The sequence below is a fragment of the Anolis carolinensis genome, unplaced genomic scaffold, assembly GCF_035594765.1.
Source record: "Anolis carolinensis isolate JA03-04 unplaced genomic scaffold, rAnoCar3.1.pri scaffold_19, whole genome shotgun sequence".
Lineage (NCBI taxonomy): Eukaryota > Metazoa > Chordata > Lepidosauria > Squamata > Dactyloidae > Anolis > Anolis carolinensis.
In genome coordinates, this window is record NW_026943829.1 from 3,250,214 (window position 1) to 3,277,978 (window position 27,765).

A 27,765-nucleotide genomic window follows, 5' to 3' on the forward strand; every position below is an offset into this window, starting at 1 on the left:
AAATGTGCTAGATTATGAAACATGAGAGGTAAAAGGCATGTATTCTATTTCAGGGCTACTCAAATTAGTGGTCAATGCTGTGTATTCTATATCAAGTGTCAGTAATTAGCAAGCCTACATGTAAGAAACAAACCATTATAGTCAGTGGGTACAAATGGACACACTGCATTTACCCTGGCTCACTAAATAATAGCATTGTTGGTCCCTACAACAGGTTGCTTGGGAAGTGCTAATTCGTATACAGGCAGTTAAAACATCCGACTTATAAATGACTCATAGGTGAAAAACAGAGAGTGAGAGAAATCTACTCCTCAGAAGGGAAATTCACTCCTGAAAGTTATCATGGGGGAAAACTGTCTCAGCTGAAGCTTCATCACTAGTCCTTGTTTCCACAACAAGCCATTGTTTCCATTTTCCCAAATGGACCAGATTCTGCCAATACACAGCAGACAAGCTACAATTTATCCTTTGGGTCCCTATGATTCTCATAGTTGCAGCGTATTTCTGTGGCTTTTGGAAAGACATCATTGCAATGTATACCTGCCTGCAGTTAAGTTTCACAAAACCAGTGGGATTTCTGAGCCAACAGAAACTACTGTTGGCGGAGTGCTATTTCAATTTCAGTATTCGGTATGCTCTGCAATGGGAATTATGACATCAACCTGCATAAAATGGGTCCTTTGCACAAAAGGAAACACAGAATCTGAAGAGCCAGAAGGGGCCACAAAGGCCATCTAGCCCACCCCTCATCATGAAGGAAAGTGCAGTTTACTCAGTTTTCCAAACATTTCAAGTCTGTGACATGTCTTGTTTTGCAACACAGTAATGTAGTTTTGCTAGTGAACTAGAGGTTAAATCAGGCATGGGCAAACTTCAGCCCTCCAAAACACCTGGAGGCAGGCCTCTACGGGGGTTAAAAAAAATCTGGTTTACTCATGAATTTTAACTGGTTAACCAAATCCCCATGCTAAGTCTATGAAATGCAAAAAAATAGGGGTCCCTCCAGAACTGCAAGCACTATCTCACGCAAATATTTTTTTTATCTTAAAAAAGAAATTTTTACTTTTTTCTTTTTTAAAAAAGAAAAAAAGCCCCACAAAATCATGACAATCGAGTTGGTTACTGTATTTGTATGTCACAGTCTGTGTTTTGGGGGAAATAACAGAAATGGTTGATTATTAATTTAAATCACACACCAGAAATGAGACTAAAAATCAGTCTGGGCACAAACTGTAATTCAAACGGCGGCCCGCTAGCTCTTTGGGCCTCCAACTCCCAGAAGCCTTAGCTAGCTTGTTCAATGGCCAGGAATCCTGGGAATTGGAGGAGATGCAAACAGATAAAGGGGCGGGCCTTAAACCCTGCGCGTGCTGTGTTTTGGCCTTCTCCGGATAGACCAATCAGCGCTCTGCCACTCCCTCTCCCCGTCACTCCAGCTATCTTCGACGAGAACGCCTCGCCTCCTAATCCCGCCGCGCGTTGTGATTGGTGGACCCATCAGGAAACGCTTTTGAAAAGCCTGGCGCACGTCGTTGTCCTTCACTTTGAGTTTTGGCGGCGGAAGTGGTGTTGGGTTTTTTTTCCTCTCTGAGGCGACGAGTTTTCAGATGCCGAGGCCGGTGAGAGAAAGGTAAGCAGATATGTGTTGTCGAAGGCTTTCATGGCCGGGATCACAGGGTTGTTGTATGTCTTTCGGGCTGTGTGGCCATGTTCCAGAAGCATTCTCTCCTGACGTTTCGCCCACATCTATGGCAGGCATCCATAGAGAATGCTTCTGGAACATGGCCACACAGCCCGAAAGACATACAACAACCCTGTAAGCAGATATGTTTGAGCTGCGTGGGAGGCGGGGCCAGGGCACGCTGGGCGGGAGGCGGGGCACCGCCCTGACGGTGCCCCGCCTCCCGCCCAGTGCGCCCTGGTCTAGCTGGCACCCCATTTTTAGACACACCCCATTTTTAGTTTGTATGGGAGGAAAGCATGTCTTAAAAGCAAAGAAACATAATAATAACAATAATGATAATAATTGTTGTTTTATGTTTGACGTTTTGTTCCTATGTATACACGCTACTGTAAGAAAATTGTGAGTTCGTTTACTATTTCTCTAAGGAAAGTAAAGCATTTAATGAGAGGGAAGATACAGTATTTATGTATTACGATACACAAACAGGAAAGATATTTCCTAAAATTCAAATGTCACATGTAAACATAAAAAGTGTTATTAATTATAATTAAAATTCCACTTTCATCTATATATATAAAAGAGTAATTAAATTTCGGCCTAGGACAAAACAACAAAACTACACATCCTAGAAACACTAAACTTGGCAGCACAACCCCTCATCCATGCCTCTACGTTCATACAACAAAAAGCTCCAGCTACTCCAGAAAATGGCCAGGCTTTGAGACTGCAAGGCTATTCACTGCTATTCCACCTGGCCAACAAAGGATTCCCATAAGGCACAGCAACGCGTGGCCAGGCAAAGCTAGTAATATATATTAATAGAATTTTAGATATATACAGTATTACATATTCCAGAAACTTGGTTACTTATTGGGATCTGATGAAAGAAACACAATCTACCTGTTTTGAAAAAGTTGTACCAGCACTCAATTCAGCCCCAGTATTTTGAAACCTTGAAACCGTCTGTCTATGCATATACACTTGAGAGCAGACATACTGTAATTCTATAGGACTTATTGCGAAGTAAACACACATAAGACTGCACCACAGATGTCTATCTATGGATAGACAGAAATCCATAGTGTTTTTTTTATTGTGCCAGAAGCTAACATACTACAAGTTGCTTCTGGTGTGAGAGAATCGGCTGCCTGCAAGGGCATTGCCCAGGGGACGCCTGGATGTGATACCATTCTGCTGGGAGGCTTCTCTTATGTCCCTGCATGCTAGGGCTGACAGATAGAAACTAACCCTTTAGGTCAGCAGTTCAGCCAGCACAAGGATTTAACCCATTGCGCCACTGCGGCTCCATAGGAGTGGTGATGCAAGCCAATTTTCCTTAAATAACTTCAAAACCAGACCACCCACCACATACATTTGTTTACTGTTAGGACCTACATCAAAGGTCTTTTTGTAGATCCCTTTGCTGCATTTGGATAGGTATGCCATGACTGATGACAGGGTTTTAGCCACTGTGGCCCCTTGTCTCTGGAACATTAGCCAGTTGATTTCCCCCCCTGCTATTTACCTAGGCTTCAGATGAGGAGCTCTGGTGTCCCTCCACATGTTTTGGCCCATTTCCTAAACCAGTCCTGGACAATACAGTCAACACTGAGCAATTAAGGGAGCCACAACAGCCAGTGTACTTTAGTGATTTGTGCACTGGACAACAACTCTAGAGTTGTTCCTGCTGAACAGCAGATTCAGTTCCTGCTGATCCATGGAAGCCCACTGGGTGACATTAGGTGAGTCACACTTTCTCAGCCTCAGTGATACATTGGCCTTAGGGTTTGCCATAAGTTGGAAATGGCTTGGAGACAACGCAACAAACAGGGCCACAGTTGCTCACTATAAAGAATGCTTTTAGTACATATGATTATTGTACTTACAATATGAATTTGCATTTTATTGTTGCTAGCCTTTCCATTACTGATTGAATTTAAATGCTATCCTTAAAATTTCTGTAAATGGCTTTGGGATTCTGTTTATACCTGAAAAAGGGTATACAGAAGTGTTAAGCAAGCATGTCTGAAATAAATCACAGATATATTGTACAAGACTCTGTTTTTCAATTTGCCAGGGAAGACTCAGAAGATGGTATTCACTCTTCTGGCAACATAAGATATGTTTGCACCTGGAACTTTTTCGTATGCAAAGTGGGTGCTGTGCCAGGGAGCTACAGTACATTGGGAAATGTGGGTGACAATACTGTAGTCATCTTTGTAGACTTATGGAAGATCTACACCACAGAATGAATGGTCTGGTACTACAGTACTTTAACTGCCATAGCTCAATGTTATGGGAAGTGTAGTTTGGGCAACAAAAGGAACCAGCATTCTTTGCAGAGAAAGCTACTTTGTAAAATCACAACTCCCATGATTCTATACCATTGAGCCATGGTAGTTAAAACGGTGTCAAACTGTATTACTTCTACAGTGTAGAAGATGCACTCTAAGTCACAAATAATCCTTAATTGTTTCTGATGCTTCCTCACTGTAAACGAAATAAAGGTATGTTGTCAAAGGCTTTCATGGCCAGAATAACTGGGTTGCTGTGTGTTTTCCTGGCTGTATGGCCATGTTCCAGAAGCATTCTCTCCTGACGTTTCACCCACATAAATGTCAGGCATTCTCAGAGGCTGTGAGGTCTGTTGGAAACTAGGCAAGTGGGGTTTATATAGCTGTGGAATGTCCAGGGTGGCAGAAAAAACTCTTGTCTGTCTGAGGCAGGTGTGAATGTTGCTATTGATCACCTTGATTAGCATTGAGTAGCCTTGCAGCTTCAAAGCCTGGCTGTGTCCTGCCAGGGTAAATCCTTTGTTGAGAGGTGTTAGCTGGCCCTGATTGATTCATGTCTGGAATTTCTCTGTTTTCAGAGTGTTGTTCCTTATGTACTGGCCTGATTTTATTTTTAAAAATACTGGTAGTCAGATTTTGTTCAATTTCATGGTTTCCTCCTTTCTGTCGAAACTGTCTACATGCTGTTGTTGAAGGCTTTAATGGCTGGAATCACTGGGTTGCTGTGAGTTTTCCGGGCTGTATGGCCATCTTCCAGAAGCATTCTCTCCTGACGTTTCACCCACATCTATGGCAAGCATCCTCAGAGGTTGTGAGGTCTGTTAGAAACTAGGCAAGTGGGTTTATATAATAATATCCAGGGTGGGAGAAAACTCTTGTCTGCCTGTGGCAAGTGTGAATGTTGCAATTGGCCACCTTGATTAGTTTGTGATTCCTTTATTTTATCACTTTTAAACTTATTTATCATGCAATTCTTTTGACACAAAATAAATAAATAAACCTTGATTAGCACTGAATAGCCTGGCAGCTTCATGCCTGGCTGTTTCCTGCATATGGGAATCCTTTGTTGGGAGGTATTAGCTAGCCCTGAATGTTTCTGAGTCTGGAATTCCCCACAGAAATGCTGGACCACTCTTAACAACCACAGTGTCAGTCTACACAGAGAAGCGATTGATATCCACAAGCATTTGGACAATTTCAGCAGAAAGGAGGAAAACATGAAACATGAAAACATTTCCTCCTGACCTCACAACTTCTGAGGATAGAATCACTATGCACAAACCTCTTTATTCCCCCACCCAGAACATTCTACATATATATAAACCTACTTGCCTAGTTTCCAGCAGACCTCACAAACTCTGAGGATGTCTGCCAGAAATGCAGGCGAAACGTCAGGAGAGAATGCTTCAAGAACATAGTCATACAGACAGGAAAAAACACAGCAACTCAGTATCCACATGCTTGTGTGATAATAAAATATAGAAATGTGTGCGCAAGCATGGAAACAATTTCCTCGCCTCATGTACTTCCAACTCTTCTTGAAGGCTACTTCCAACGAGTTGGGACTCTCGGCAAGCAGGACCCTCTCCGAATAATTTCAGAACGCCAGACCACGTTTTTCCACCGCCCAGGCTGCCTGGCTGCCTCTGGCGCAGTGTACTCTACCTTGCTTCCTACCCCCCCCCCCCCCGCCCCTCTCCCTGGCTGGTCCCGGCTCTGCTCGTGATTGGCGAACCGGGAGCAGCTCCAAAGGCGTGCAGCGCTCTCGTTGGCCGAGCCTGCCGCCCGTCTAACGGAGGGTGAAGGGGGAGGATCTGCGTGAGCATAGGCTGCAGGGCGGCCGCTGCCTGTGCCTGTCGGTGTCGGGGGCTGGTGCGCGAGGGGAGGAGGAGAGGGGCCGCGCACGCGCTCGGGTTTGGAGGAGGAGGAGGGGGGCTGCGTGCGCGCGCTGACTGGCTGGCTGGCAGGCAGGCTCTCGTGCCCTGTCTCGGCCAAGATGGCGGCAGGGGCGGCAGCAGCGGCGGCAGTGGCCCAGCTGGAAGGCCGCGAGTTCGAATACCTCATGAAGAAGCGCTCGGTGACCATCGGCCGTAACTCCTGGCAGGGCTCGGTGGACGTGAGCATGGGCCACTCCAGCTTCATCTCCCGGCGGCACCTCGAGATCTTCACCGCCCGCCCAGGCCCCGGCCGTTTCCAATAACAGCAAACGGGCGAGGGTGTGTAGCGCGGGAAGCGGGGCCAACCCTGGCCCCGCCTCCCACGGCGTCGACAGCGCCCCCTAGCGGCTGCGCCCGAGGCCACGGCTTTACGGGCCTCATAGGTCAAACCGGCCCTGGAATTCATTGAGATTCTATCAAATATTCATTAAAACTTATAGCAAAATATGCTGCAGATGTCCTGCAAAAACAAAGTTTTTGCAGTTTAATAAATTTTTCCATGTTTGTATGACAGAACCAATTGGGAAATGACATTTATAACCCAGGAACAAACATTGACTTACCTAGTGGTGTTGACGGCTTTCATGGCCAGGATCAGAGGGCTGTTGTGTGTTTTCTGGGCAGTAAGGCCATGTTCCAGAAGTATTCTCCTGACATTTTGCCCACATCTATGGCAGGCATCCTCAGAGGTGTTGAGGGTGAGATCCACTCCCTTGTTCAAGGAGCTCCATTGGCTGCCGTTTATTTTCCGGTCCCAATTCAAGGTGCAGACCATCACCTATAAAGCCCTAAACCAGGGGTCCCCAAACTTTTTAAACAGGGGGCCAGTTCACAATCCTTCGGATCGTTGGAGGGCTGGACTATGGTTGGCCACCGAGCAATAATAATAATAACAACAACAACAATAATAAAAAGAGGGTTGGCAGAGACCCTTTGGGCCATTGAGTCCAACCCCCTTCTGCCTCTGTGCACCAAAAGCACAAGCAAAGCATCCCTGACAGATGGTCACCCAGCCTCAATGTTAATAATAATAATAATAATAATAATGCAGGGTTTTGGAACACAATACTCCTGACCTCACAATCGTGTTAAAAAACAAAGTATAGATTGTCGATGTTGCAATCCCAGGTGACAGCAGGATTAAGGAGAAACAACTGGAAAAGCTGACATGATATGAGGATTTAAAGATCGAATTACAAAGACTCTGGCACAAGCCAGTCAAGGTGGTCCCAGTGGTGATCGGCACACTGGGTGCAGTGCCTAAAGGCCTTGGCCTGCACTTAAACACAATCGGCGCTGACAAAATTACCATCTGCCAGCTGCAGAAGGACACCTTACTGGGATCTGCGCGCATTATTCGCCGATACATCACACAGTCCTAGACACTTGGGAAGTGTCCGCCGTGTGATCCAATTCAACAGCCAGCAGAGTGTCTGCTGTGGACTCATCTTGTTGTGTTTCTAATAATAATAATAATAATAATAGGTTGTAAGAGAAGAAGAGACCTCTTGGGTCATTTAGCCCAACCCCCTTCTGCCCTTGTGCCATAGGGGCCGGATAAATGGCTTCGATGGGCCGCATCCGGCCCCCGGGCCTTAGTTTGGGGACCCCTGCCCTAAACGGTTTGGGACCCACCTACCTTCGTGACCATATCTCCTATCATAAACCTGCCCGATCCCTTCGATCGTCAGGGGAGGCTCTCCTGTCACCACTGCCAATATCTCAGGCCTGCCTTGTGGGAACAAGGGAGAGGGCCTTCTCTGCTGTGGCCCCCCGATTGTGTAACTCATTGCCCGGTGAGATTAGGCAAGCCCCCACACTAGCAGCCTCTAAGAAAGACCTGAAAACATGGCTCTTCCGTTGTGCTTTTGGAGAGTAATCACTACATACATCCCTTTTGCTGCTCTCCTTCAATATTTGTCCTCCATATCGCACCGCCACTTTATGACTCTGTCCTCTGTGGTTTTTACTCCTACTTCCTTTCTCACCTCGAGTTTTAATCTAGTGTTCATGTGGCCCGCCCATGGTTTTATTGTTCTTTTGATCTTGTTTAATGTAGTGTATATTTTCTTTTATTGTGTTATAATTTTTCCTTTTTCTGGGGCATTTGTCTTTTTGGCTGTATTGCTGACTGGTCTTCTAGGGCTTGTTTCTTAACATGGAGACACTGTAAAATCATTCTTTTTCTGGACTTAGTTGGAGGAGCAAAACTGGTCTGCAAGAGTTTTGTCCCTTATCTTGGGGACATGAGAGAAGCCTCCCAGCAGGGTGGTAACACATCTGGGCATCCCCTGGTCATTGTCTCTGTAGACGGCCAATTCTCTCACACCAGAAGCGACTTGACTCAATTCGCTTCTGACATGATAAAAAAATCCCTTATCTTCTGGGAACACAGTTATCACAAGTAAAAGCAATTGCTACTTTGTATAGAATTTCATCATGACTGCTAGCTCCCTGGATCTTCTAAGCAATAAAATAAAGAATGCAGAGGATGTTTTTATATTAAATATTCTAAGTCGATCAAACACTGTATTTAATTGGTGTCATTTTCTTTATGTACCCAATATCCAAAGTTGAAATTGCACCGTCACTTAGATTTTAGGCCCATACATCTTGGTGACAAAGTACATGTTTCTCATTTAGAAGTCTCAGATTCCATACACATAAAAATAATCATGATAGTGTGCTAGACTCTTCATGAAAGTTTAGCTGGACTCTTCAAACAAGATTTCTTTAAAAAGTAGATTTGTGAATGGAAAATCTAGCTGATGAAGATTTGAAATTGTAATAATTTTAGTCTTAACACAGTATGTAGCCAAGAGGTTTCAGGCATTCAAATTAAGATCCACCAGATATTGTGATTGTTTATCTTTGTCATTCCAAAAGTTCTATGCAACCTAAAACAATTAAAATCCTCCCTTTCTGAAACTATATTCCTATTTCTGTGCTTAGCAAAACATACATAATCCTTGTTGCTGGAATACAGAAATAGAAAGAACCCCGACAGTTTTGATATTCAGTAATATGGCCTTTATGACATCAGTAGAAGCTAAACTGAACAAGATTCAAATGCAAAAGAAAATGGCTGTCTGAATCAAATTAAGCTATCAACTTGGAATTACTCATTTGGTGTTTTCTATTTAATTTTTGTTCAGTGAGGTTTTGGCTGCCTCACTGGTGAACAGTGTGACTCAGGCCCTGGGAAAACTGCAGAATTTGTGGGATGAAATGGGCATCAGCAGAGAATTGCAAATGGAGCGCATGCAGGCAGCGAAGGGGCGCATTGAGGTATGGAAGAAAGAGTATAAATATAAAGTAAAATAAATATGCTATTTTTAATTTCTAAAATCACTAGAATGTATGTAATGCCTAGAATACAAGTCAGTGAATATCCTGTGCCCTTTGCACCCTTCAAGATACCAAGAGTTCTGGTCCTTTCTTTTTTTTGCTGTTCCCACTGTAATACTTAGTACTAAAATACAAACATTATACTGGCAATAATATTTGTATTTGAATTCTTACCCTTCTACATATTTTGGAAAGATTAGTCAAGTTTAGGAGGGGGAAACAGTACCCATGTTCTTAATTTAACAATTGATGTAGTATTGCTGTTAGGTAAGTTATGAATATGTACTACATTTGATCTTAAAATATGTGGACATTTTTGTATGGGTTCTGGACAGACTCTTTTGAACGAAATGATTGAAGAGGAGAGTAATATGAAAGAAAAAATTCAAAATGACATCGAAATGCATAAGCATCAATTGGATATCCTCAGACATGAACTAAGGCAGGATCCGTATAAGGCAAGTTCCTTCTCAATTGTTTTGTCTTGATGATTACAATTGTATTAATTTGACAGACTGAGGCTATCATCAGTCTTTCTTTATAACCTGTTCTCCACACAGAACTGTTCTAGATTACATTGCTTTTGAAAAATTAGAAGTCTTGCTTTACACTTTCAAGCTCTTTGGCTGAACTTTGGGTTTTCATATTATAAGAAGAGGAAAATATTATCTTACTTAGACAGATATTACTGATCTGAGAATATGTCTGTCTGCCTGCCTTGTGCGCTGCTGTAGCTTTCTAGCTGATTTGTGTCAACTGTACTCAACTTAATTTCAGCCATTAAAAACAAGGATGAGCACAAGTTTCTTAGTCCTGTATTTTTCCTCCTACTCCAAATGTGTTGTTGAAAGCTTTCATGGCCAGAACCACTGGGTTGCTGTGAGTTTCTGGGCTGAATGGCCATGTTCCAGAAGCATTCTCTCCTGATGTTTTACCCATATCTATGGCAGGTATCCTCAGAGGTTGTGAGGTTTGTTGGAAACTAAGCAAGTGGGGTTTATATGTCTGTGGAATGTCTTGAGTGGGAGAAAGAACTCTTGACTGTTTGAGGCAAGTGTGAATGTGGGATCCTCTCACCTCTGCAGGAGTCTACAATATACCATGCAGCTGTTAACAAATCTACATAGGGATCGTCAAGCTCAGCGCCCAAATACAAATCAAGGAACATGAAAGGAACTGCAGATTATTTCAACCAGAGAAGGCAGCCATAGCAGAGCACTTGATGAACCAACCTAGACACAGCATATTATTTGAGAACACAGAAATGCTGGACCACTCTAACAACTACCATATCAGACTACACAGAGAAGCTATTGAAAGCTACAAGCATGTGGATAATTTAAACAGAAAAGGAGGAAACTATGACAATGAACAAAACCCAGCTATTAATATTTTAAAAACTCTAAAATCGGGACAGTAAATAAAGAACAACACTCAGAAGACAGGAGAATTCCAGACAAGAAACAATCAGGGGCAGCTAATCACCTCCCAACAAAGGATTCTCCCAGACAGGAAGCAGCCAAACTTTGAAGCTGCAAGGCTATTCAATGCTAATCAAGGTGGGTTTTTTCATATCAGGAGTGACTTGAGAAACTGCAAGTCGCTTCTGGTGTGAGAGAATTAGCTGTCTGCAAGGATGTTGCCCAGGGGGCGCCTGGATGTTTTGACCATCCTTGTGGGAGGTTTCTTTCATGTCCCCGCATGGAGCTGGAGCTGATAGAGGGAGCTCATTCGCACTCCCCCCGGGTTTGATTCGATCCAGCAACCTTCAGGTCAGCAACCCAACCTTCAAGCCATCAGTCCTGCTGGCACAAGGGTTTAACCCACTGCACCATTGGGAACTCCATAGCTAGTCAAGCTACAACATTCAAGCTAGTCAAGCTACAACAGCTACAACATTCACACTTGCCTCAAACAGACAAGGGTTCTTTCTCCCAACCTGGACTTACCACATATATATAAACCCCACTTGCCTAGTTTCCAACAAACCTCACAACCTCTGAGGGTGCCTGCCATAGATGTGAGTGAAACGTCTGGAAAACTCACAGCAACCCAAGGCATATATGTTTTGAAAAGAAAGCAATGACCTCCCTAGATTTTTCCTATTCAGCAGCTCTTTATATACTGTAAATTGAAGAGTGAGCAGTCTTTCTGTTAGTAAGTTTTTGCTGCCCTCTGATGTTGTGCTAATCTTTAACTACACAGTCCCTTTATTAAGGAGTATGTGAAAAAGTGAACTGTGGATTGATGGATCCCATTTTACACTCTCTCCCACTGACATCTATATATAAAAAAATGTAATGTGCATTTTTAATGGAATAAACAAAACCACTGAACCAAATCACACCAAATTTGGCCACAAAAGACATACCGTGTTTCCCCGAAAATAAGACAGTGTCTTATATTAATTTTTGCTCCCAAAGATGCTCTATGTCTTATTTTCAGGGGATGTCTTATTTTTCCATGAAGAAGAATTCACATTTATTGTTGGACAAAAAAAATGAACATTTATTATATACTGTACAGTAGTTGTCATCACAAACCAGACAAACTGTGAATCCTATCAAGAATTTCTTATTACTACCATTATTTCCATGTATATGGTATATACATTTATTGATCCTGCATGCTCTGGTTTTCTGTTTGGCGGGCATGCTTACAAACAAACTTTGCTAGGTCTTACTTTCGGGGGAGGCCTTATATTTAGCAATTCAGCAAAACCTCTACTAGGTCTTATTTTCTGGGGATGTCTTATTTTAGGGGAAACAAGGTAGCTATCCAAAATATCTCTTTCAAACAAAAAACTAGAAAAATAAAGTCCAAATTAAGAGGATGGGGAAAAACTGTTTTTCCCCCTAAATGCCAGTTAGAAGGGTATGCTCTGCCCACTTCATCTTCTGGCAACCCACTCAGCAAAACTGGGGCTCAGGGCCTCTTCAGTCAGGCTTCTTCCACACTGCCTATAAAATAGATTATCTGATTTGAACTGGATTATATGGCAGTGTAGACTCAAGGCCCTTCCACACACCTATATAACCCAGAATGCTAAGGCAGATAATCCACAGTATCTGCTTTGAACTGGATTATCTTGAGTTCATATTACCATATAATCCAGTTCAGTGTGGATTTTATACAGCTGTGTAGAAGGGGTGTCATATAATCCAGTTCTAAGCAGATAATATAAGATTATAAATATAATACATAGTAATTAATGTGGTATAATAATACAGAATATAATCTCAAAAATCAGGACAGTAAATAAAGAGCAACACTTTGAAAACGGAAATTCCAGAAAGGAAACAACCAGGGCCAGCTAACACCTCCCAAAGAAGGGTTCCCCCAGGCAGGAAGCAGGCAGGCTTTGAAACTGCAAGGCCATTAAATGTTAATCAAGGTGGCTAATTGTGAGGATAACAAAAGCAAGGCCTGTACTGTTAGATATAATAAGTTTTGCTCTGTGGCTGTCTTGTTTTGTTTAGTGGGAAGAGGAGTTACTGGTCTTGGAAGAACAGAAGAAAGAACACCTCAAAAAAATTACTTTGAAAGTCAGAGAAGAACTTGATACTTACTGGAACAAATGCTATTTCTGTGGTGAACAGAGAGCTACATTTCAACCATTTTATAATGGTAATTTCTTCTAACGTGTGTCTTTCAACTATTGGCACAAAGGCATATTGGAAATAACAAAGATGTGTGGACAAAGATATCCCATCCGAATTTCAATTTAAAGATCAAGAGGGTAGAATAATTGCATTAAAAATAACAATTGGAGTAAAAAAGATCTTATTATGCAATATATACGCGCCAAACGGTCCCAAATCCCACTTTGTAAAACTTTTGAGAGAAAAGATAGATCAAGCCAAATTCGACAATTTAATTATTTTTCGGTACTTTTAATGGAGTCATGGACAGAAGAATAGATAAGACAAGCAAAAACAAAAGAAAGAAGGGAGATACAATAAGTATTCTCCCTAGAAATTTTATACAACTTAAAGAAGAATATGGATTGGAAGATGCTTGGAGGGAGCACAATCAAAACCAAAAGGATTACACATTCTACTCAAATAGACACTTAAGTTGGTCTAGGATAGAGATGATTTGGATTTCCAAAATATTACTCACTAAAATAGATTGTATTAGAATTTTAACAAGAGACTTATCAGACCATAATGCAATTGAAATGACAATAAATAAAAAAAGACACAGATTTGGATGGAAATTAAATGATAAATCTAATCAAATCAGAAGAAGAAGAAGATAAAACCAAAAATAAAAATATCACAAAAGATTATTTTGAAATAAATGATAAGCCACATATTAGAGTAGAAACTATCTGGGACGCGTATAAAGTGGTAATGAGAGGTCATTTAATATAACAAAGAGTGAGAAAGAATAAACTGAAGAATCAAAAAATTAATGAGATTAAAAAAGAGATCGAGTCTATAGAGGAAAGTCTAAAGGATTTTTCTGGTTGTGTCTTTGAAGTTGAAATTGCAGTTACAGTTTGTAATTGCCCAAAAATATAAACTTCCTTGAAACTTCTTAGTTTTTAATATTCACTCAGAGATTTTTAAAAAACCAAAGTCGTCTTTGAAAAACAACATAGCTTGTTTAGTCACAAACATTTTGTATTAATTCACCATACAGGCACATTTCCTATTTAACTTCAGTTATAGATAGGATGTAGCTTCTCTGTGTTGAGAAAACAGGGTATCATTCTTTATCAATAGTCCTTAGTCTTCAGGTACAGTTGTACTTACTGAAGTCCATAAGTCATGCTTCTCTACTGAAATCCAATCTGTACAATCCATGTCTATAACTTCTCCCACACCAAAGAGGTACAGTTAATCAACATACATAGAATACAGGCTAGAAAATATATACATTAACAAATAAATAGTGAAAGGCTTGGGAGGTTGCTATTTCCAACAAGGCATTGCCTACATGACCAGTTAGTGATTTTATGATTTGATTCTGAAAGTATTTTTTTGGATGTGGAACAAAATGCTATGAGGTCCTGGAGTGCTGTGTCACAATGGGGGACACTATGATCCTTTGTCATGCACATTTTTTTTCTTATTGTAGATAATTATTCAGAAGAGTTGTTGAGTCTGCATGATGAAGAACTTGTAAAAATTAGAGCTGTTTATGAGAAAAACAAATCTCTGTATGAAAGTGTTCAGAAATGGGAAGCTATCTTAGAAAGATTTGTTGAACTGGAGGTGAGCATTATTGCATGCTTGTTATATACATTTTACTGTTGAAGAGAAAACTCAATACTGTTTTTATACTATATTTCTTCAATTGTAAGAAACCATCGATTGTAAGGTGCACCCTATTTTCAGTATCACCACCAACAGAAATCCTTAAGATACACATGCAATTCTAAGACCCACCCTCATTTTAGAGATATTTATATAGGGAAAAAGTGTGTTTTAGAATTGAAGAACTATAGTATGCTAGTGTTGGGAATAACATATTGATGTGATAGCACAATTATAGACAACCCAAAATTTAGACACATCCAAATTTGGACTTCAGTCACAATGAAGCACTTATGTAAAACCTGATCATCCCGTAGGAACCTGATAATCAGTTGCTGTGAGTTTTCCGGGATGTATGGCCATGTTCCAGAAGCACACTCTCTTGATATTTCGCCCACATCTATGGCAGGCATTCTCAGAAGTTGTGAGGTATATTGGAAACTAGGCAAGGGAGGTTTATATATCTGGAAGGTCCAGAGTGGGAGAAAGAGGTCTTTGTCTGCTGGATGTGGGCGAAACGTCAGAAGAGAATGTTCCTGGAGCATGGCCATACAGCCTGGGAAACTCATAGCAACCCAGTGATTCCGGCCACGAAAGCATTCGATAACACATCCAGTGGGATGTTTGATCAGACAGGTCAACTGAGACAACTTACTGAAACACATTCTCTGTATACCAGGCCTCTTCAACCTGAAGCCATTCATCTGTCTGGGCCTCCAAATCCCAGAAGCCCTAGCCAACTTGCTCAATGGTCAGGAAGTCTGGGAGTTGAAGTACAAAACAGCTGGAGAGCCACAGGTTGAAGATGCCTGTGTTACAATGCTTTATATTCTTGTGATTGTCCAGATGTTGGCGGACTGTAGCTCCAAGTATTCTTTGCCTTTGGGTGTACTGGGTAGGGATTTTGGGTTTTACAATCTAACAGTATCTACAGGACTACAAAATGGCACTTGAAGCCTCCCACTGTACACAAATGTGCCAAAAAGTTCTTTCCCAGTTTCTATGGAAAGGTTTCTGCATTTGTCTTCCAAAGTGGAAGCACGCAATTGTACGGCATCACTTCAGCCTGTCCATTTGAATGGAAAATACTTTGACTTGTTCTGGCAGGGGTTTAGAAATTGGCCCCTTGCCTGATCTGTAGTATGTAGGCCTTCTATGACCTGTTCTGTGTCTTACGTTCAGAAAAAATCAGCAGACCCTAGCAGACTTCTAAACAGAGGGGGTAGCTTACTCAGAGATGAAAAGGAACGATCAAAGATTCAAAAACAATTGTTAAAGGTAAGCACCTGGACAATTTTGTGTGGTTTCATTTTCATTGGGATTTTTTGTTATGGCACAGAGCTGGTAGAAGGAACAGAGGTTTACCATTGTAACATGGATGTCTCGAAAGCCAAGGTGATTTTTCACTATGACATAATCTTATCACTAAAAGTGTCTTTTGTTCATGTAGAGCAACACCTGAATATGAGATCCATATGATATGTGTGTGTCAGAATGACTCTGTCAACAGCAAGCTGAGTAGGAACTGTTCTAATGTGTTTTGAGTAGGGCTTTGGGTGTTTGTTTTTAGGTTATCTGCTTAAAAAGATAGCAGTAAATACTATTCTAAAGTAGAACATTGAGTAATATTGATAGAAAGAAGAGGATACATTTGAATATTAGGTAAAACCAAAACTTATAATGAATGCACCATCATGCATATGTATGGTTTCTCACTTACTCCCACTTTTTTTTCTTTTTTTTTTCGTGTCAGGAGCAACCAGAGTTGCTTCTGGAGTGAGAGAATTGGCCGTCTGCAAGGACGTTGCCCAGGGGACGCCCGGATGTTTTGATGCTTTACCAACCTTGTGGGAGGCTTCTCTCATGTCCCCACATGGAGCTGGAGCTGATAGAGGGAGCTCATCCATGCTCTCCCCAGGTGGGATTCGAACCTGGCAGCTTTCAGGTCAGCAACCCAACCTTCGAGTCACGAGGCTTTTCTCCCCTGGCCACCGTAAGTAGTAGTAGTAGTGGTAATAATAATAATAATATCCCACTTTTCTCCCTAAACAGGACCCAAAGCGGCTTAAAATATTATATAAAAGACAATACAAAACAATAACCTATAAACAAATGTACAATAAGAAATAAACATATTTAAAAACATTTGTCTAATACAGTTATTGCAGGCAACTCAATAAGACAGATGGTAAACATTAGCACGGCTCAATGAGGGTTAACCTTGTCATTACAGCTAAGCGTCTTCATAAAATGCTTGTGTGAACAGAAAGGTCTTTAGCTGCTTTTTAAAAGATGTCTGGAAAGAAGCTGTTTTAACCTTCTTGGCGAGGGAGTTCCAAAGAGTTGGAGCTGCCACTGAGAAGGCCCTCTCTCTCATTGCCGCCAACCACATTTCCAATGGTGGTAGCAATGAGAAGAGGGCCTCACTAGAAGATCTTAACGTTCGGACAGGTTGGTATGAGTACAGATTATACAAGTCACAGATCTGTAGTGTGACAGCCACTCTGTCTTATTTGATATTCGGGATTCACTGGGGGAGAGACAAGTCAAGTTTGTATGTCTTAAGTGGAAAGCCCGCAGAGTTTTTTTTTAGACATTCCCATTTGCAGTGTGAGCAGTTGGACAGTTAACCCCAGAATTAGTTCACTTCCTATAAATTATAATTCAAAAACAATTCTGAGTTACTATCTTCTCTGGAAGTGTCCAGTATGGGCTTCTTGAAATTGACCAAATGACTGATTTTTTTAATTGCTTCTCCAAAACTAGTTGGAAGAAGAACTGAAGAGAAATATTGAAAACTGGGAGAAGGAAAATGGCTCATCCTTCCTGGTTAATAATCAGAGGTTTCTTGATACAATGGCCCAGCAATTGCAACATCACAAACTTAAAAAAGATCATCAATCCAAAATAGTAAGTATTTGCACAGGTAAGTTACTTGAAGGAATGTAGCAGCTAATTGCATGAAAAATCATTAAGTGTGAAAGCAGAGGTCCTTGTGACATCTGTTTATACAGTAGTATTGTACCTTATTGCCTTTAGTTGCTTCTGGTCTGGTGTTTTCTCTCTTTCTCCAGGTTGCTTCTGCTGAGTTAGTCAACTAATTGAACCGCAGCCAAATTCCAACCATTTAGAGATTAATTTTGGCTAGAATATCAGGTCATCAGCATTTTATGTCAAGTAGTGCAGAAGGGGGCATGTGATCTTAGCCTTATCTCTTAATCTTCAAATAATAATTAAGGGGATTGGTGTCTGTCCCCCCAAATACAGTAGAGTCTCACTTATCCAACGTTCTGGATTATCCAACGCATTTTTGTAGTCAATGTTTTCAATACATCGTGATATTTTGGTGCTAAATTCGTAAATACAGTAATTACTACATAGCATTGCTGCGTATTGAACTACTTTTTCTGTCAAATGTGTTGTATATCATGATGTTTTGGTGCTTAATTTGTAAAATCGTAACTTAATTTTATGTTTAATAGGCTTTTCCTTAATCTCTCCTTATTATCTAACATATTCGCTTATCCAATGTTCAGCCAGCCCATTTACATTGGATAAGTGAGACTCTACTGTACATTCATATGACTGAATCTGGCAAATAGGTTAATCTGCCAACTTGTGTTACTGTTTGTAGCAAACAGCATCCTTCATTTTAGTGCATGAAAGTGGTCTTTATTCAGCCCTACAGTGGTTACTGTTAAAGGTTTAAATATGTTCTTTAAATATGTGTATGTGGGGAATTCCTAAAGGCATTTTTGTACTTTATTACCTCCCCCCAAAAGGCCTTCTCTTTTGAAATGTTTATCTTTCGAAATGTTTGATTATTCAGCAACGAAGGTTGCAGTGTTGCTTGTCATTTTCTAAACTGACCGACTTCAGAAAGAAACTGATGCATTCGTTAATGTTTATATAATGGTTGTAATACTGTTTTTCAGTCGGTGAAAAAAGAAGAATTTGCAGCTTCCAGAAGAACTGTTAAAAAACCTGCAGAAGAGAGTACTCCAACTACTAATAAAAAGATGTGTAAGGTAAAGAATTGCATATCTGCCTGATATATTATCTGGCAGAAATAGGTTATATCTCTCCAAACTAAAGTATTCTGTATATAGATTATCAAATGCATAAATAATTTAGCTAGAAAATACCATATTTAATCTCATTATATTCACACTTTTTATCCCCCTTTTATCTAAAAAAGGAGGTGTGACTATTACATGATGAGGAAAAAGTCAAACCATGAGCATAAAATAGATCAAAACACACCATTATAGAAACATACATCAAACACGGTACAAAAACCAACGTATAACTGCAATAGAACTTTTACAGGTTTACAGATTTGCATTTCAGTTACGCTTGGAAGTGAACTAAGAGTCCCACAGATAAAATACTGTGGCAATAAGATTCAATTGCCCAGTTTCAGTTAACTGTCTGACTGTCCTGTTTTGTTCCATCACTATTTCTACACCCTTTCCAAAAGCAGCCCCACATGCAATACATTCCAATAGTGGTTACCACTGCCTGTCAATCTAAAGCCATGAGTGGAAGTCAGGTGATGCTTTGAATTCCAGAGGTTACTCTGATTTGAGATTATATTTGTAATTCTTAGGATATTTTCAGATATTTAAGTCTTGTTAGAATTCATAGCTAAATATGCTGCTTGTTAAAGTCTTTTAAACTTAATTTTTAACTGTGTTTTGTAGGTAGCCTCTAGCCTAAAAGCATTCAGCTGCAGCAATTTATCAACAGGAACTGCTGTTGGTGGCAAACAGAGACCCTTTGGGCCATTGAGTCCAATCCCCTTCTGCCTTTGTGCACCAAAAGCACAAGCACAGAACCCCTGACAGATGGCCACCCAGCCTCAATGTTAATAATAATAATAATAATAATAATAATAACAATAATAAAAAAGAGGGTTGGAAGAGACCACTTGGGCCATTTAGTCCAACCCCCTTCTGCCTCTGTGCACCAAAAGCACAAGAAAAGCATACCTGACAGATGGCCACCCAGCCTCAATGTTAATAATAATAATAATAATAATAATAATAATAATAATAATAATACAGGGTTTTGGAACACAATACTCCTGACCTCACAATCGTGTTAAAAAACAAAGTATAGATTGTCGATGTTGCAATCCCGGGTGACAGCAGGATTGAGGAGAAACATCTGGAAAAGCTGACACGATATGAGGATTTAAAGATCGAATTACAAAGACTCTGGCACAAGCCAGTCAAGGTGGTCCCAGTGGTGATCGACACACTGGGTGCAGTGCCTAAAGGCCTTGGCCTGCACTTAAACTCAATCGGCGCTGACAAAATTACCACCTGCCATCTGCAGAAGGCCACCTTACTGGGATCTGCGCGCATTATTCGCTGATACATCACACAGTCCTAGACACTTGGGAAGTGTCCGACGTGTGATCCAATTCAACAACCAGCAGAGTGTCTGCTGTAGACTCATCTTGTTGTGTTTCTAATAATAATAATAATAATAATAATGGGTTGGAAGAGAAGAAGAGACCTCTTGGGTCATTTAGCCCAACCCCCTTCTGCCCTTGTGCCGTGGGGGCCGGATAAATGGCTTTGATGGGCCGCATCCAGCCCCCGGGCCTTAGTTTGGGGACCCCTGGTTTAATCCATTGCACCACCCCAGCTCAGTGTTCTCTTTCACGCTTGGTGTGTGTGTGTGTCCATGCCCCAATCCCCACAAAGATGCAGGTCCTGCTGTATTTAGTCTATGTCTGAAGCTCCACCTGGTATGTAGAGGCTGACATGCAAATAATGTCAATCAGCTCTGACCTAAACGATTGAATCAAGTGGAGAACTAAACAATGCCAAAATAACTGTGAACTTATTGCTTACCAAAAAAAATTATTTCAGTGCTCTACTTATCTCTTGTCTGATTTGGACAGTAGCAATTCACATCCCATGCTCTCTGAGTCAAAATCTCATTATTAATATTCTAAGCCCCCTCTCCTAATGTAATCTTCAGTCTAAAAGAAAGAGAATGTGCATATAGGCCACTTGAGGTGCTACATGTGGGTTTGCTGGGTTGAGATATTATGGATAATGCAGTTTAATCTTTTTGTTCTTACTTAAACAAGCATTACTTGTGTGTGCTACTTTGTGAAAGCTAGCTTTGAACAGAACCCTACATTTATAGACCTGAAAACAGACTGTGTACTTATGTAGACATTGTCACTGTCCTTTGAAAGCAGGTGTATTTTCCTTTTGTCTCTGGAGAATACATGCAGACAAGCAAGGTCTTGATATCCCCGTTCCACATGAGCCAGACCTTAGGAAAGGTACATTTCTGAATAGCAACTCTCATGTTGACTGAAGGATTCTGGAGTTGTGGTCCACAAATAACTTGTTCAATTTAACGAGAACCATAACAGCGAAAGTGAGCTTTCTTTGAAATGAAGGTGGGAATATTCTGCTCCTCTGCTTGTTTTTTTCTTGGAATTAAAAACTTTCCTTACACACAGTCCCCACTTACTAAAGGTTTTCTGTTGGGTTGGAAAAATATATACATGTGCAACAAAGGTACATTTCCCTTATGCTTTCTGTTTGTTAGAAACAAGTCATGTTACAGCATGAAAGATGAAACAGTTTTTAAAAGGCAGAATTCATTATACAGGTCATTCATTTTTCGATATTTAAGAGAACAGTGAGCTATTTTCTAAAATATTACCAAACAATATGGAAAAAGCTACCTGAAGAGTGAAAAGAATCCATGTTGGCTAGTCTGGATGGAGGGATGAGATGTGAAAATATGTGAATTTAGAGCTTCACTTAGTGGAGGTGTTTGTAAGCTTTTGTATGGTATGGAAATTGCTATGTACAATTAGCTTTTTCATTTCACCTCATGACAGATCCATATCATATTGGATGTTGTCATATTTCATGTAATATGAGACAAGTAGGTGTATTTACAATTACATTTTGCAGACGCCTTACAAAAGTGTACGTCCAGAACCCCCCAGCCAGCTACCTTTAGAAGACTGCAAAGAAAGCAAACCAACCCAGCAGCCTAGTTATTCAGATTTCGTGGTATGTCCTGTTTCCTTATTGCATAAAATGATAGGAAATAAGTGGAAGCTGCTGAGGGGAAAATTCAGAAGCAAAATACGTAGTTTTGTTTCCTGAAATGCTTAAAGAAACTAGCCAAAATAAATGTTTGACATCAGAGTTTAAATGCTTTCACAGTATTGCTGTGCTTAGGAATGGGTTTAATGGGAGTGTAGGGTTTCTATAAATCTGTTTTGAAGAGCAGACAATCAAGGATTATATGGTTGCTTTCCATTGTGTGGTGGTGGTATCCTGTCTGGTGGTAGTTCTATAAATTTCGTTTACTAGTGGATGCAAAATAAAACCTACTGCTTTATTCTAGCCTTCAGTAGGTTGTGAGGTCTTTTATTGATTCTTCTGCTTGGTGAGGGAAACTTGCTTTAAAGATAGTGAATAGTGAAGGATCATCTATTACACTTAATAAGATGTTAAATAGTAATTCGGGACTGTTGGTCCATCTCTAACCTCTGCACATAATTGATTGATTCTACGAAATCCCATAATCATTTCTATCTTAAGTTATTGGTATATTTCTTTTGTATGTAATTGGCATCCATTCATTTGCCCCATCCTCTTATTGCAGAAAAGTTGTGTGATTTTGACTAAATTCTGGGGGTTTCCTTTGCTATCATTACCTTGTTGCAAAATCAACAATTCAGTGCCCATTTTTGAACCCTCTCCTGGTGAGTTTCACCTTATGATGTCCTGAATTCTCTTTTGTTTTGGGTTCCATCTCTGAGCCCTCTAGTCCTTTGATCATATTTGTATCTTGTTGATGTTTCCTGCTATTATTGCACCGCTACAGTGTCTTACTGACCTCTTAAAATTATCCCATTTCCGCTTGCTTGTCAATCTCCCTTGAGCTGTGTTTGCCAAACCACAAAGCAGCTGTGTTCGCCTTCTTGCTTGTACAGTCGGCCCACCATTCATCATTTTGATTACTTGTGAAACCCACCGCCTTGCAAAGTTGTTGAGTTGAGGGGACTGTTTAGGAAACATACTTGTTTCTGTTATGCTTAGGGAGAAATTCAGAATTATAGCACGCAGGTAAGAGGAGGAGCTAGCCCTGCGTTACTTCACTTACTAGCAGATCCATTTGCCCTTCACATGTTTTACAGATCTGTTTAACCTGGCAAAGAAAAAGGAATACTTGTTTTTTGTGCTGTTTTTCGTGGGTCTGTTCTGCTTGATATCCCTTTCTTGGGCAAAGATTTGTGATACATAGGCAAAAGAAGTAGCTGGCCCCATGCCACTTCATTTGCCCCACAGATTGGGCTCTTCTTCCTCTTTTTCTTGCTATGAAACTCTGTTTTGCTTGGGCAAATGAAGAGAAATACGGGGCAAACAGAAACAGACAACACACTGGAAGAGGAGGAGGAACCAGATCCTCCTCCTCTTCTGCTTTGCTGTGTATCTGCGTACTTACTTGCCCCTCCTCCCCGTGCAAGTTGAGTACCAGCTGTACTCCTTGTTGCCACTGAAGTCTGGCTCTTTCCAGGACTTTTTTTTTCGTGTCAGGAACGACTTGAGCAACTGCAAAATAAAGTCTATCCTTCCATAACAACTATGATGTTGATGACACCCTTGTTGTATTCTGTCACATAAATATCCTATTTTTATAACTTCTTCTGAAATGTCAGCTTTTTCTGTACTGTCTAATCTCCCTCATTTTCTTTTGGCAACACTGTCATAAATCTAGTCCACTTTCTGTTTCCCTATCTGGCCTGAATACTTAACTTGCAAAATTTACACCAGGTTCCTTAATAATTTAAGCATTTGCTTTGAGAACTTTTCAGATCTGCCTGCCCTCCCACCTTCTGAGTTATTTAAAACATTTACGCTCCTTTTTTCTACTAGCTAACCTTCAAGTGAGCCTGCGATGTAATTTAAACAAACTGAGAACCAGCCACACAATTAGCCCAGAAAATCAATCATAATAGCAGAGAGAGAAAGAAAGAAAGAAAAAAAATAGTTTTCCCTGTAAGGCATTTGTGTCAAGAATAGAGTAGGCCATTTTAAGACCTTTCAGATGCTGGGCTATAACCCCTGTATTCCTCATCATTAGACATGAATAGAGCTGATGGAAGTTATGATACATACAGTAATACCAGGAAGGCTGCGGTTCGCTCTATTTAATCAGGTTAGTGGGGTTTGGCTTTAGATAAAAAGCTTGTGGGTATGACGTCTGCCTTTAACATACTCTTTAACCTTTCCCCAACCTCAGAATCACAATTTCTGTTGGGTTGCAATTTTCATTATCCCCAGTCTGCATGGCAGATAATCAAAAGTAATAGTTGTAATTCAGCAACATCTGGGGACCCAAACTGGATGGAAACTAATGAGCAACAACCACTATGTAAAAATAGATAGGTGGCCCTCTGTATTTATGAATTTTCCACCCATGGGTTCAATGGCCCTATGAAGGCAACCATGAGCTGACGTGGCCCTCGATGAAAATGAGTTTGATACTCCTGCTCTAAGGGCAGTAACGTTTTCATAAAGTTTACTGCTCAAAGGGCAATAAACTTTATGAAAACAAGCATATTCACAGTCATTTTTTGAATATCCTGTTATTAGGCCATTCAAAGGTTTCTAGATTAACGGCCACCTTTCTGATAGCACCTAGAAACAAACGAAAAGTTATTGAATATTTCTTGAAACGTTTTTCAAATGTTTGAAAAATGTTTGAAAACGTGGGAGCAGGGGGACAATGAGAGTGCTGTGTTTGACTATTTCATAATTGTTAATATCTTTGTCTGATGGCTTGTTTGAAAGCCTTCTCTCATTCCATCTCTTACTGCTTTCCTGGAGCTGTCATCTCCAATTATTCTGTAGGTTCCACTTTCAGATCCTTTACATTTCATACATACTCTATTCTTTGCTCAGTTTGATTTAGACCCCTCTTCTTGTTGTAACCTTTCTGCAGTTTTATTCCATCTGGGGTTTAGAATATGCAAGAGCAAATATGTTAGGTTTACGGTAGTTTGCTGACCCTTATTTATATAATGAAGATTTGTTTTTCATAAGTTATGCTTTTGTACCACAAGGGGGCTCTCTAGATATTTTAATAAAATACTGGTGACTTCTGGTTTTCTGCCCTTTTTTGTTGGCTCCTACTTTTATGGAGAAAATGAAAAGTCCTTTCACACTGCTTGCTTTAGAACATGCAAAGAGATTTGTGCAAAAAATTAGTACAGTAGAGTCTTGCTTATCCAACGTTCTAGATTATCCAATGCAGTCTGCCTTTTAGTAGTCAGTGTTTTTATAGTTAATGTTTTCAATACATTGCTATGCTTTGGTGCTAAATTCACAAATAAAGTAATTACTACATAATGTTACCATGTATTTAACTGCCTTTTCTGTCTATTTGTTGTAAAACATGATGGTTTGATGCTTAATTTGTAAAATCATAACATAATTTGATGCTTAATAGGCTTTTCCTTAATCACTCCTTACTATCCAACATTTTTGCTTATCCAATGTTCTGCCGGCCTGTTTATGTTGGATATGCGAGACTCTACTGTATACTGGAAAATTTTCACCATTCAATGTTGTATTTTGATAAAATACATTTCTGTAATAGAATTGCAGTCCTATGGTTGGAACCATAAGGTAATATATTTAATAGTAGTGAAACAAACTTCAAAAATGACTAGAGGAGAAATTAAACAGGAAATTAAACTACCATCATTCAAAGACATTCCAATTAAAAGTCTGAATTACTACATTGAAATGTGTTAGAGCACAAGTGATAGAACCTTCAATATAGTTGGGGTTTATTCTTTCTGTCAGCATCTTGGGAACTAATATGATTAATAAATTAATTATTGGAATATCAGTTAAAAGGGATGGATATTGATTTTTAGATATAAGTGAATGGGTGTTCCATAGGTCTGTATCACTTTAAATCCGGCAGTAATTTCCATTTTGGGACTTGCTATTGAGAGATATCCCTGTTTCTATATTACAGAAAGAGTTGTTAACGAAGTCAAGCTGCACTGGAATTATTTTTAATTCTACATTCAAGGAGAACTTTCCTGAATGAACCAATCAATCATCTCCTCCTGATAGCTTGACTGATTGGATAAATTGACATTCAAAATATATTAAAATAATAAATGCTGTCTGTACAGTAATTATATTTTTATTCTTGTAACTTTTTCTATAAAAATCACTTTTGCTATCTATGCTTTTGTATGTATTATGAATAAAACATCAAACATGAAGACTGTTGCCTTTTTGAAGAAAGTTCTGCAGGCAGACTAGTAACGAAGAAGATGAAAGGTTTTTGGATTCCATCAATGTGGTAGAAAGTCAACATGTAAATTTATTTTGACCAAGCGGTAATTCAAAAACCACAGTAGTAAAGGGCAAAGTGGCAAAAATGAAGATGAAAGCTAGATCAATATTAAGATAAGAAGCAATCTTGTCTTTATATTTTGAGCAGGTCAGAACATGCATTATTCACAGGATGTGCATTTTATTAGGTTATGCATTGTATTTTCTAACTATTTGAAGATGGTAAAATTCATAGCTGAAAAATGTGTTTCTATTACTAATTGTTATGAAAATAGTTGAGTCCCATAGCATGTGCAAACAAGCAGAATGGTTTGATTTCAACTCAGTAGAATTAATTTATTCAAGTCTTTAATTACATGACAGCCCTTCTAATTATAAGTTTTCCAACTGGGAGAAAATAATGAATCATTGCTTATTCCCTTCACTGCTGCTACCACATTGGGGTGCTCCTCATGCCTGCATTGCCAAACTGCAGCTAAAAGTCTCTTCCTTGGCTATATGGTATCTCTTCTACAAAATGGATCTCTTCCACACTTTCTCCTGGTCATAATGTTTTATAACCCTAACTTATACCCCCAATGGTTAGATATTGGAGGAATATTCAAAAACATTCAGAAAATGGGTAAAACGTTTTCTCATGAATTTATTGGTTGGTTGATTTATAACACTAATAAGCTAATTCACAAACCAAATAATAGAATTTCCTACATTCTGAGAAAGAAAAAGGAGAAAGAAGAAAAGGAGGATGAAAGTGTGGGGGAGACATTTAAGTGGGACATTTGCCCAGACTTCGCATGGATGCGCAAAACTACAAATAATTCCAAATGAAGGACTTTTGGGCCAAGAACACTACAGATTCGTAGACCCAGAGAGTTCCTAAAGAGGACACATTGTTGGACATGGCTATATAAAACCATGGATACCTGTTCTGAAATTACAGGAGTTGTCCGGTAACTAAAATATAATAAGGGTCTGAACTCTCCATCCCTAACTGTAATAAAAAGAAAAATTAAATATTTTTCAACCATTACAGATGTGTCTAAATAATCCTACTAATTACTAATACCCATAGCCACTGATAATTACATCATTGCCTTTCTTATTGCTAAAAAAACAAACAAACCGTTAATGGTTTCAGATCCAAAAAAAATCTCCAATTGTCTTATTTTTTTTAGAACTCACATTAATTTGGCAATTTGGGTTATCTCAGTGACAGTTTGTTCTTCCATTGTTAGTGCTTCCGTTAGTTCTCCAGATGTGGGTGAAAAATCAGGAAAGAAAGCTTCTGGAACATAGCCATACAGCCCGGAACACTCACAGCAACCCAGAGATGCCTTTGACAACACAGTGCTTCAGTCTATTTGCAGGTTTGAAAATACTACATTCTCTTGCTGTTGAGAAGAAATCCGTATTTATTGTATGATTATTTATTTCTAAAGCCAAACAGAAACATTCCAGATAATATTACAAAACCTAACTTTAATTTTTTTTTTTGGGTATTAACTTATAAATCTTAGACTTATGTGGTGAACTTTTTGCCTTCTTTCAAGTTTACTACATAAGGGGAAAAAGGAGCACCCCTTGTCTTAACATACTCATCTTTGGTTTGAAACGTTCTGGGACATTTTCAGGAGTTTAATTTGAATGTTCTCTAATTTTGGACCACATTTTTAAACTATAACATCCATACGAACATTGTATCTAGACCAGTGGTCCTCAACCTGGAGTCCCCAGATATTTTTGGCTTACAACTCCCAGAAATCCCAGCCAGTTTACCAGCTGTTAGAATTTCTGGTAGTTGAAGGCCAAAACATCTGGGGACCCCAGGCTGAGAACCACTGATCTAGACCTTACCATGTATTCTTT

General features: G+C 39.8%; 1 protein-coding gene and 1 long non-coding RNA gene across 4 annotated transcripts in view; one reads left to right on the forward strand and one right to left on the reverse strand.

Annotated features, from left to right (window-relative positions):
- The window catches only part of LOC134294761 (uncharacterized), a 428,900-nt gene that overhangs the window by 200,287 nt on the left and 200,848 nt on the right, over positions 1-27,765 (reverse strand). The window lies entirely within an intron of this gene.
- LOC134294739 (protein regulator of cytokinesis 1-like) lies at positions 1,410-25,826 on the forward strand. Of its 3 annotated transcripts, XM_062966377.1 has the most exons (10): positions 1,411-1,630; positions 9,071-9,203; positions 9,599-9,721; positions 12,743-12,890; positions 14,349-14,485; positions 15,710-15,805; positions 17,294-17,437; positions 18,463-18,555; positions 21,481-21,582; positions 25,571-25,826. In XM_062966377.1, the coding sequence occupies exons 1-10, from the start codon at positions 1,608-1,610 to the stop codon at positions 25,643-25,645; spliced, it is 1,074 nt and encodes a 357-aa protein (XP_062822447.1). In that variant the 5' UTR covers positions 1,411-1,607; the 3' UTR covers positions 25,646-25,826. The 3 variants fall into 3 exon arrangements, with proteins under 3 accessions (XP_062822448.1, XP_062822447.1, XP_062822449.1); XM_062966378.1 differs by lacking the exons at positions 21,481-21,582; positions 25,571-25,826 and adding an exon at positions 19,231-19,386 and having other exon boundaries at positions 1,410-1,630; XM_062966379.1 differs by lacking the exon at positions 21,481-21,582 and having other exon boundaries at positions 1,413-1,630.